Source organism: Abramis brama (genome assembly GCF_963993115.1).
Source record: "Abramis brama genome assembly, chromosome: 1".
NCBI classification, from domain to species: Eukaryota; Metazoa; Chordata; class Actinopteri; order Cypriniformes; family Leuciscidae; genus Abramis; species Abramis brama.
In genome coordinates, this window is record NC_139963.1 from 4,514,492 (window position 1) to 4,527,019 (window position 12,528).

At 37.3% G+C, this 12,528-nt stretch overlaps 1 protein-coding gene across 7 annotated transcripts in view; it reads right to left on the reverse strand.

Annotated features, from left to right (window-relative positions):
- Positions 1-3,177: 3,177 nt before the first annotated feature.
- Positions 3,178-12,528, reverse strand: part of LOC311079384 (E3 ubiquitin-protein ligase rnf213-alpha) — a 74,271-nt gene continuing 64,920 nt past the window's right edge. For all 7 annotated transcript variants that reach the window (XM_084108768.1, XM_084108771.1, XM_084108770.1 and 4 more), the window contains 5 exons: positions 11,563-11,640; positions 7,699-7,896; positions 5,370-5,459; positions 5,101-5,279; positions 3,178-4,010 (listed from right to left, as the gene is read on the reverse strand). In XM_084108768.1, coding sequence (XP_083964894.1) covers positions 3,857-4,010; positions 5,101-5,279; positions 5,370-5,459; positions 7,699-7,896; positions 11,563-11,640 — 699 coding nt within the window. In that variant the 3' untranslated portion in view covers positions 3,178-3,856. The remainder of the gene's footprint in view (positions 4,011-5,100; positions 5,280-5,369; positions 5,460-7,698; positions 7,897-11,562; positions 11,641-12,528) is intronic.

Consider the following 12,528-nt stretch of genomic DNA (forward strand, 5'->3'; position numbering starts at 1 on the left):
CTTGATATCCAGTTTGGCCCTTGAGAAACTAACATATGTGATTAAGGGCAAGTCTTCTGAATTTTATGAAATTTGGGAGATGTTCTTGAGATTTGTCAAAGAAGGAGATATTGAAGAGGCTATAGATGTGTGAAGTTGTAGTAAATGCAGATTATATCTTAACAGATATAAATCACTGTGTGTTTAAGGATTTTTTTATTATTATTTTTATTTATTATTATTATTTCTGTATTTATTTTTTTATTTTTTTATATATTTTTTTACCAACTGCCAGGCTTATTGTGGAGGGGGAGGGATTTGAGTAAGTTATGTTTGTATTTAAGAGGACTATGTTTGTTCTTTTGTTAAATGTGTTGTAAAATTCAATAAAAAATATGTTTGCAAAAAAAATCTGATTAGGTAATGCATGTTACTTGTAACACATTACTCGTTACATCAAAAAAGTAATCTGAATGCGTAATGCATGTTACTTGTAAAGCGTTTCCCCCAACACTGCTCATTTCAGATGAGACTGATAAAACATATCTCTAGGTTTTCTCAGAGGAGGACTGTGCTAGAAATGTGTTCATCTTGACCATAAAATCTCTTTGAAAAATGTGTAAAAAAAAAAAAATAAAAAATAAAAAAATCTTGTTTTTCATGCCCTAAGAGCACTAAAAACACATAGGAAAAAAAATCCTGACTGAGGTTATCATAATTCATGCATGAAATTTATATGCATAATAATTTAGTTTGATATCATGTTTTTTCTTATATGATATTACAGACATTAATATCCCCATTTTCCCCATTGATGTAAATATACTCAAGAAATAATTCATTACTCTTAATTCATTTAATTGAAGACAGATATACACACAAATTCATTTAGTTTATCCAGTAATAATTCAGTTAGTTGGGATAACAGAGTTGTTCTTCAGCACAATGATAACCACAACATTCAATAACAGAAACAACTCTAAATGTCCCACTGAACATTAAACATTAAAAATGAAACTAGTGCTCATTTGCGAAGCCATTTATTGCTTCTAACACCAGAAGAAAGCAATTTCATTCATGATGATTACATGAAAACTGTGCCATGATTTAGTGGAAGATTGCTGCCATCTATTGGAAACTAAACAAAATTAAAGTAATATGACATTTGAACTAAAGCCGCTAGATGGCTGCAGAGATCCAGAGGCTCATTGGCCATTTCCACACAGGTGGAGCTACAGCTTTTCACGGGTTTCGCTTACAAATTAGAATAAATAAAATTCCATAAAAATAATGCAGATATGCAAATAAAATACATTTGAATAGTTTTAATAAGAACGTGTTGGTGGAGGATAAAAAAGCACATGTTATGTGTAAGTGCGAATCTCGTGTGCAATGAGTGGAAATTATTGAGATCGCTTGTGCAATTGAAGTATTATCTGCAATGCAAAAAAGAAAAAACATTTCTCATATAGAGCTTTTAACCACAGCAATAATTCGTCTTTGCTTGTTAGTTCTTTAAAGAAATCTCAACACAACAACATTCTTTGATAATAGAAATCTATGAAATAGAGTATATCTGATGTTTTCGCTTCTATAACAATTATAATTCGTGAAAATGTGATGCAATTATGCTGTCATCGAAACAAAAGCTTATAAAATGAAAATAATGTGCAATTTCAGCTAAAGCCACTAGATGGCATCAATGGTATGGAAATGGATGATACCATTTCCATACAAGAATAAATCTTTACACAAGTTTCCCATTTACATTTTTACTTAGACATTAGAAACATAACACTACTATTTAGTACTATTTACTATATCCTAATTTAAACTTTTCTCCTTTGCAAGAAATGTCAATTAAACATATTTATACATTGTTAATTTCCAATTGGATAAAGCCACTAGATGGCTGCTATAAATAAAGAAACAGTTATGAATAGGTTATATTCACCAACAATACTTTCTTGCCACAGATCAGACATTCTGCATATGAATATCAACAACTGTGACATGCTTCGTGCCGCAATGCATGCTGGGAGTCACCATAGTATAAAACTCATTGCTCCCAGCATGAAACATGTCACCATTGTTGAGATTCATTTGCTGAATCTTGATGTCTGTGTGTCTAAAAGTAGGCTACATATTTTACTACACACAATGTATAAAAAAAGTCTGATCTGGAGCAAGAAAGCTTTGTTTGATGAAAATAATCTATTAATAACAAATATCCACTATTGGTCAGTGATAAGATTAATGAATTATAAAATGACATCATTTATGATGCTGAAAACTATATCGCCTGATCATCTTTGTTTCTGGTTCCCTTTGCAACATATTATGTGTTTTGGTTCACTGTTACAAAGACCATAACTCGCATAAAAAGGACCATGGTGTAATGGTGACCAAACATTTTCAATAAAAAAACATCTGAATCTGTTAATTCTCAAATGAAGTTCTGTAGACTTATGACGTGTGTTTGTGATGATCTTTTTTCTGTTCTTTTTCCTTCTTTCCTTCAGTGATTCTGCTTGTTAACAGCAGGCGTTCATCACTAATGCTCAATCAGAACTTAATCCGTTATTCATCTCATTAACTTTAACTCTGTGAGTGTGGATTCAGAGAGTGATTTAACACTGGGGGTTTTGCTGTGAACAAGTATCAGTCTCTTATGTCTGATATTAAGGACAGTGGCTCAGTGGGAAACACTGTCGCCTCACAGCGAGAAGGTTCTGGTTTGAGTCCCAGCTGGGCCAGAACGTCTTTACCCTCACACCTGAGATGTGTGAATCATCTGAATGTGTGCCTGTCGATGGATCCACGGCTGAGTTTCTTGGTATCACTGGGCTAAAATCTGGGTAGAATACTGCATTTCTGAATTATGAGAGTTTTTGATGTAAAAACCTTACTAACATCATAAGTCTACCTCAGGAAACATAAAAAAAATGAATATATAGAAAGGCTCAAATGAACAGCCAACCATCCAAGGTGTTTCTACACTTATAAGGAGAGTTTCCAGAATCCCCACAACCCTACATATGACAAGTGAGGTTTGGAGAATAGATGGATGGAGATTATAATTCAACAATAAATGAGGAGAAGATGGTAAAAACAGTGGTAGCAGGAGAAAGCAGAAATGGGTTTGAGGACATTACAAGAAAGGTAGAGTAACAGAACAGAAGAGAAGAAACCATCATCTTCAGACATGCAGCCTTTAATATTAAACTGTCAGGACGAGACAGCAGAACGTGACGATGATCTGACCCAAATATTATATAACAACTTTATTCAAACCCATGTTTATCATAGAAAAAGACAAACAAACACAGTTTTGCACACAGCATAGTTCCAGCATATGTGTTGGTACACTGAAACATTGCTTTTAGCAGAGAACAAGATAAAGTGCAAAAAAACATGAGGTTGGTAAGGACATAAGAGCGTCCGGTTCTGGGCTCATGGTGCGCAGTTTATATTTCAAACCAGTCTACATCTTTAAATCAGTCTATACGGATTCTCAAGTAAACAAATACAGAAGGAATGGTAATACAATTGTTAGCAACTTCCCAAAACTGGAAGGAAAAAAAGTTACAGCACAGGTTTAGCAATGGATTCATGATTGTTTTGAACTTTGAAAAGATTTTAAGCAAGTAGATCACAACTTATTATAATCAAAATCAAAAGAGACCGGACCGTCATATGACAGTTTATGAACCATCATATGACAGAGCTGTTTATGAATGAGTAAATATACCGCAGAACACTGAACCTCAGGTGCATAAAAGGCACAGTTTTCCAAAGTCTGTAATGAGAATGGCATTTGTAAATGAAAGAGAATCTTTCCCTGATACGAGTGATTGGGTAAGCCAACAGAAGCTCTTCATCTTTGGTTTCGTTCTTGTCTGACGTGGACCGAGAACTTCCATGTGTCGGTGTATTGCGCGAGCAGGATCTCTTTAGGGAAGAACTCTTCCACCTCGGGAGGAACGTCCAGATCTTTACGCTCCATGTAGGACACAACCGTGTCTTTCAGACTGCAGACACACACAGATCACTGAGTTCAGCCAGAGCTTTAGAGACACATCAACACAATCTTAACCAGGCTCACAGTTTATGTAGAATAGGAATATTTCCCCATATTCCCCACCAAATGTGTGTTTAATTTACTAAATATTTTGCTTAAATTGATTATAGTAATTTAAGTAAGTATTTTCCACTTCATGATTACCACAGTTTTATGGAATGGTCCTTTTTTTGTCAAAATGGGTCAACGAAAAAAGCTACATTTATACTCTGATATTCTTACAAACTGTAGTAATTTTCGTGCTGCTAAGACGACCAACATCCACGTATACACTGCATTTAAAAGTGTTTGTCTCTCCTGAAACTCTGCAGAGTGAATCCGCTAAAATATCCCCAATATTATAAACACAGTGAAGGCTCATATTTAGCTATATGTTCTTTTAATTTATGGAAACATCTAAGCATTTGTTATACACGCCTGTGGTGTGATTTATGCACATTTGTTTGAAATAGCCTACATCATGTGATCAATCTGCCCATACAGGCTCAGATTTTGTATTGTTTACACGACGGATACACACTCTCATTTTTGTTCTGTTAATTATTACCATGTTGGGGTGCGTGTCTATTTTTCATAAAATGCATCAACTCGGAATTCATAATGTTGGTTTGATTGCTTGTTTTACATGAGAAAATAAATCATTTGAGTCTCCCGGATGTATTAGATTTAATGGTCCGGGTCGCTGTCTTTATGTCAAACGGGCCGGGAATTAAAAGAGTGGTGCTGTCGGATAACGGGTCGGTGTTCTGTTAGGTAGAACGTGTGCGGGTTCACCAAACAGGACTCTGACGTGAAACAGCTTCATAAAGAAATAAATACAAAAATACACTTTTTCAGAGCACTTGACAGATTCGCTCAGATCTCTCAAATAGGAATGAAAAGTTTTGACATTTATATGCATCTATACACCTGTAATTTAGGAATTATATGTAAATTATGAACTGAGGCAAAACTGAACCCCCTGCAAAAGAAGAAAAGCGAAAATTGGTCTAAAAGTTGCAGCAGAGCTACTACAGTATCATCCCATCATGAAGGCTCACCCCCAGTCAGGCTTGAAGGTGTCCGTGGCTTTGGGGTCCTTCAGGACCAGGAGCAGGAACTCGTGCATCTCCAGCAGGAAGGCGTCAGCGCTGGACTTGGTGAAGAAACTCGTGAGCAGAGTCTTGTGTTCCTCCTGCAGAGGACGCTTGTACTCTTTGCTGATTCCCACAAACGGGTCCTGAAGTGCAGATGAACACAGTCATTTTCACACACACACACACACACACTGAATATGGCAGAACACGGTTTAGTGTGTTGAGTGTCTCACCCTCTTCAGACGAAGCATCGTCTCAGATTTCAGAGAGCTGAGCATCTGCCACAGCGCCACACAGTGTTTCAGACTGCACCTGCTCAATGCCTGCGCACACACACGCACACACACACACACACACACACACACACACACACAGTCGTCAATTAGTTGAATTATGAATGAGTAAAACACTGCTGTGAGGATGTTTCGGTAACACTTTACAATAAGGTTCATTAGTTAACATTAGTTAACTACATTAGTTAGCATGAACTAATAATGAACTGCACTTATACAGCATTTATTAATCTTTGTTCATGTTACTTTCAACATTTACTAATACTTCATTAAAATCTTGTTAACATTAGTTAATGCACTGTGAACTAACATGAACTAACAATGAACAGCTGTATTTTTATTAACTAACGTTAACAAAGATGAAAAAATACAGTAACCAATGTATTGCTCATAGTTAGTTCATGTTAGTTAATACATTAACTAATGCTAACTAATGAACCATATTGTAAAGTGTTACCAATGTTTCAATACGTTTTACTGAGTTCCATCACACTGTTTTATGAACCAATCTAACTATACACAGCTTCCTTGAGGTGAGTTCTCCTAGTCAGAGATGCACCGAAATGAAAAATCTGGGCCAAAAACCAAAACCGATAATTTAGGATACACTGAAACTGAGTTATACAAGCATTTAAATTACACATAAGGCAGTTTTTATCTCAACTGTTTCATAACAGAACTATTTCTTGTTTTCATGACTGATTTATTCAAACATACATTAAATAATGAAGACAGGTTAAGTAAAAAATATTGAAGACAGGTTAAGTAAAAAATATAATGAATATGTAATACAGTGCATATATTTATCAAAATGCTCATCTCTAGAGTTGTTTTCTAGCTAACTAATGAGTTTATGGACACTGAATAGCTTTCTTGCGGTGAATGTAAGGTTAACTGTCTTACTGACGTCTTTCCCTGGTTGAAACACTGATAAACAGCGATTACATGAGACAGGATTCATTTTGGTAAGTTGTAATGTATCTTTGTTTCCTATGGAAGCTTGTTTCCGCCACAGAATAAAACATTTTAAAAGATAATTGCGACTTTTTATCTCACAATTGCTAGTTTATATCTCGCAATTCTGACTTTATTTCTCAGAATTGCAAGTTATAAAGTCAGAATTGCGTGAAATAAAGTCGCAATTGTGTGTTATAAAGTCAGAATTGCGTGATATAAAGTCAGAATTGAGAGAAATAAAGTTGCAATTGCGTCTTATAAAGTCAGAATTCTGACTTTTTTTCTCGCAATTGTGACTTTATATCACGCAATTCTGACTTTATATCACGCAATTCTGACTTTATAACACAATTGCGAGTTTATATCTCGCAATTCTGACATCTTTCCTCAGAATTGCGTGTTATAAAGTCACAATTGTGTGATATAAAAACTCCAATTCTAAGGAATAAAAAAAACTGACTTTTTTTTTAAACCTCAGAATAGTTTATATCTCACAATTCTGACTTTATAACACGCAACTGCGACTTTATATCATGCAATTCTGACTTTATATCTCCCAATTGCGTATTATAAAATCAGAATTGTGAGATATAAACATGCAATTCTGAGAAAAAAAGTCAGAATTTCAAGTATATTTCTCACAATTTTGACTTAATAACACACAATTGCGACTTTATATCACGCAATTCTGACTTTATAACCTGCAATTGCAACTTTATATCACGTAATTCTGAGATAAAAAGTCAGAATTGTGAGATTAAAAAGTCGCAGTTACCTCTGCTTACACACCCTCTGCTGTTCACCCATGTTTATTGCGTGCTGTAACTAGTAAAGAGGAGATGAGATGATCGGTTCTCATGCCGCTTGAACTGAGGTTACAGCGATCCGTCACGCCGTATTAAAGAGCGCCAAAATGACATTTACTGTTTGAATTTCATAATCAAATCGACAGAGCACAAAGCCTTTCGTGATTATTGGATGGCGCACTCCAAGTTCACTCCAAGTGTGATGTTCACGCATCAGCAGAGACTAAAAGATTTTAGATTTAAGAAACCATATGGTTACCGATTAAAATCGAGATATTAAGATTGTCAATCAATTCAGAGCCAGTGTCCACACAGCTGACATGTTAAACTGTTGTAGCTTATTGACATTATCAGCACTTCTCTGATGACGTTCTGACTGTAGCCTTGTTTCCACCACAGGGTCTTTCCCCAGGAACTAGGGACTTTGGGCTGGTACTCGGTGTGTTTTGACCGAAGGAACCAGGGGCTAAATGAAGTTACGGGTAAATACTGTGCTCATGACCCACCTTGTAGATGTGCGAGCCCATGTGGTCCGTCATCTGAAGCACCTCTTTGAGATAGGAGCTCAGCTGCATGTGTGGGTCAGCGCCGGTCATGGCGAGGAAGCCCAGGGCCAGCTGGACGGTGGACAACGCCTCACACACGTCGCTGTAGGACTGCAGATCCTTCACCAGGTCGTGCTGCGTCAGCGGCTGCAACGGCTCCTGCCACACACAACACAACACAGCTTGAGGAACGCTTTCAAATCTCACAAATATCATTGATTTCATTAAATATACAATTTAAAAGGCGCATTTAAACAACAAAAATGTTCATTAAGAGCATTACGCACTATACGCTTGCTAGGAACGGGTTTTCTTCGTGGAAGTTTTGCATTTGGTGAGCTGATAAAATATTAAAACTCAGTCAAATCAATATTTTGTGTACAGTTATTTAATTACGCCATCTCGCTCTCTCGTTTCATACAAACACAGTGACTTAAAAAAAGCGACATTTTGCGACTAGTGTTTTGTACACTGTTGGATTATAAAATACAAACAGGTATGATTTTAAACCAGTTCATTTTGAAATCAATATTTCTTATCTCCATAATTATTTATGTTGTGAAATGCTGTGTAATAAGTGTTATGATTGTACCATATCTCTGTCCGTCTAGTCTGAACTTGCCGCTGAAACTGCTCTCTCCAAAAGCTATGCATTTAAAGACCCAACTCAGATCAATACTTCTAATTATTTGTGTCTATGTGTTAAATGTGTCTAATTATTTACTTATGTGGCAAGTAGCCGTGTAATAAGCGGGATAATGTACATCCAGCCGGTTGTTATCTCAGAATAAACCCCCTTCAGGCTGATGAAGACCTGATCCTGATCACCCCGTTAGGGTTTATTCTGAGATAACAACCGGCTGGATGTACATACATAACCAACACAAAATATAAGTAAGGAATGATTGGAGTAAGGAATAAAAAGTAAATTATTCCACTTATACTACGGTTACGGTTTAAAGACAGCCCTACTGTGAGCTACGAAGTTGTTAATCGATAGTATTTGTTACTGTTAAAGCCGTTAGCCCGCATTATTTCAACTTCTTTAACACAGGGTTCGTACACTTTTTCCAAGGTCAAATTCAAGCACTTTCCAGGTCCATTTTAAAGCTTTTCCCAGCACCTTACACTACCGTAAATTACATACCAATACATAGTTAAAATTATTATTTAGTGTTTTTATCACATCAAAAGAGATAAACAGCCAAATGTTTCATAATAGCAGAGGGCTGCACGATATTGAAGAAAAATGAGATATGCGATAACTCATTAAATAATGCGATATTCAATATGCGATACGATAATGCTTAAAGTGTGTCAAATTAACTTAAATTATCTTTAAAATATCTTTAAAATTATATAACCTACACATACGTGTTTCACATTCTTTTTGTGATAAGAAAATATCCCTACAACTTCTGACAGTGAACATCAGTGTTTTACTATAGCATAAGAAGTGTTATTTTAACATCACTGGGGTTTAGGGGTTCAGGTTATCCTACATTAGGTTTATTTAACAACAGAAACTGATTAATCAAATGTAAAAATAAACACTGCTTAGTTTTCACTGCATGAATTAAATATACTGATTCTTATTAAAGCTACAAAAGTTAGCCTATTCAGCCAAAAGCAGTGAGTGATTTTCTTTGTCTTTTGTTCATGACCCCAGTTATTGCAAGCCGTTGCGATATGCAATTATGCATATTGTAATATATACATTTGCAATATTTCGATATATTGTGCAGCCCTAATATTTAAGCCAATCAGAAGTTTTATTCTTCAAAATGTATCACTAAGTATATAGCCTAAAGCAGGGATAGACAACTCCGGTCCTGGAGGGCCACTGTCCTGCAGAGTTTAGCTTCAGCCCTGATAAAAACTCACCTGCCTGTATTTAGTAATCCTGAAAACACTGATTGCCTTGTTCAGGTGTGTTTAATTAGGGTTGGAGTTAAACTCTGCAGGACAGTGGCCCTCCAGGACCGGAGTTGTCTATCCCTGGCCTAAAGCATATGAATAATATACTTTTCATTATATTAATGTCCAAATATTGCTTATCAGATAATGTGATTTATAGGCTGTAAAACTGAATTAATTTCAAATATGAAGACTTAATATTTGAACAGAAATATTTGACAGGGCTTCCCGTTTTGGGACACATTCTTGATATAGACAAGGTTTGAACAATATCTGAGTGCACAGGCACCTGCCTGATAAATGTATTTCATTGCCAAGATGTCTCGGGCCAAGACATAACGTTACCTAATATAGGGTGACCATATTCCAGGACATGTCCGGCCGGGGTTTCGAGATCGCCCAAAATATCCGGGATACGGCTTTTGCTTTATCGTCGCCATTCATTTTGTTTACATGCACACCTTTTGATTCAGTAGGACTAAATTAATTCCGATTGGTGAATCTGAATGTAGTGTTTACATGAACGCTAAACAAGTGATCGGTTGATGTGCGTTTTAGCATTGCTAAGAAAATTCCTGTGTTTTCGTCTCGATCGGGATCCGTGTGAAGCAGAATGCATGACCTGCAAAGCTGGCACGTAGGCTACATGTCAGTCAAATAATGTAATAATGTAAACATAATGAATGGTGACTGTAGAAAGCAAAAGCCGAATCCCGGGCATTTTGGGCGATCTCGAAATCCTGGCCAAACATGTCCTGGTTAAACAGGACGTATGGTCACCCTACCTAATACATTTACTGTAATAGAGCAGTGTAAATATTGCATAGGGCCATCCTAAACCTTACAGTAACAGTATAATACTTATGACACTGACTGATTTCAGTTCAGCAATCAACGACTGTTGTTATGCACTGGGCTAACGTTTGCAGGTTAATTTGCACGTTACAGTTCTGTAATTTTGGCAATGTTCACTGCATATTCCACAAATGAACGTGACATAACGGACATGCAATACTCACATTACATTATCACACCAAGTACTCTCAGTCACTAATGGCCCTTTCAGATAGGACGCGGACCGCGCTGCGCTATGAAATGAAACCGATATATTTCAATGGCTTGCGCCGCGCGACTCGGACCAAAGCGGAGCTCAGCGAGCTCGCGCGCACGCCGCGGTCAAAGTTTAAAATAGTTCAACTGTTACCGCTGCGTGGCCAATAAAAACGGTGCATCCAAACAACCGCGGAAATCAAAATGAAAACTCCGCCTACTTTTGCTCTGGCCAGCGTAACGCAAATCAATCTGTATCTGATTCTGAAGGGCTACATTTTTTTTCTCCATTTAATAAAGAACTATTTCGTCAGAAAGATATTTCTTGTGAAAGAAATACAGTTACAAATTCAAGCATTTTCAAGCATTTTATCCAAAATTCAAGCACTTTTCAAACCTTGAAAACACAACATCAAAATTCAAGCACTTTCAAGGATTTCAAGCACCCGTACGAACCCTGTTAACAGCACAATTTTTGTTGAAAAACTACATTACCCATAATGCTGTACAGAAAATTCCACCAATCAGAGTCAAAACAAGCAAAAAGCACCAAAGGATCTCAATAGCCCCGCCCACTCCCATGAATCACTGCGAAAGACGTAATCGAAGCAACCTCTCTACGCTCTCAAATTAGGCTAGTCTTGGTTCATGGCTGATAATGCTTCAATGAAGACTTCTTAAAAATCCCTATGGGCGAAATGATTGGAAAAATACTTCTGGAACCAAACCAGCACTGCTGAAAACGTGGACGGGTGATATTGCTTTATGATACACTATCGCACACGTTAGAACATCTGTCAACCAATCAGAATCCAGCATTAAATAAGATACAGATTAAACATGTATAATGTGACTTACTTGTTGAACTTTGCCCTTCACATCTTTTAATATGATCTCATAATTTCTGTCCTGTCTGTTCACCAATGTCGGAATCCCCTGAAAAACAAAATGAGAATAAATAAATCAGTAAATACAACTTTTCTAATACATATACTCTGCAGAAGCCTGAAGAACTCCTATAAATCGCTCTGAGCAGGCATTAGTCAGTGGTGCAGTGACGTACAGTAATGCTGACGTGTGTCAGTGGTGCAGTGACGTACAGTAATGCTGACGTGTGTCAGTGGTGCAGTGACGTACATTAATGGTGATGTGAGTCAGTGGTGCAGTGACGTACAGTAATGGTGATGTGTGTCAGTGGTGCAGTGACGTACAGTAATGCTGATGTGAGTCAGTGGTGCTGTGACGTACAGTAATGCTGACGTGTGTCAGTGGTGCAGTGACGTACATTAATGGTGATGTGAGTCAGTGGTGCAGTGACGTACATTAATGGTGATGTGAGTCAGTGGTGCAGTGACGTACAGTAATGCTGACGTGTGTCAGTGGTGCAGTGACGTACATTAATGGTGATGTGAGTCAGTGGTGCAGTGACGTACAGTAATGGTGATGTGAGTCAGTGGTGCAGTGACGTACATTAATGGTGATGTGAGTCAGTGGTGCAGTGACGTACAGTAATGGTGATGTGTGTCAGTGGTGCAGTGACGTACAGTAATGCTGATGTGAGTCAGTGGTGCAGTGACGTACATTAATGGTGATGTGAGTCAGTGGTGCAGTGACGTACAGTAATGGTGATGTGTGTCAGTGGTGCAGTGACGTACAGTAATGCTGATGTGAGTCAGTGGTGCAGTGACGTACATTAATGGTGATGTGTGTCAGTGGTGCAGTGACGTACAGTAATGCTGACGTGTGTCAGTGGTGCAGTGACGTACATTAATGGTGATGTGAGTCAGTGGTGCAGTGACGTACAGTAATGGTGATGTGAGTCAG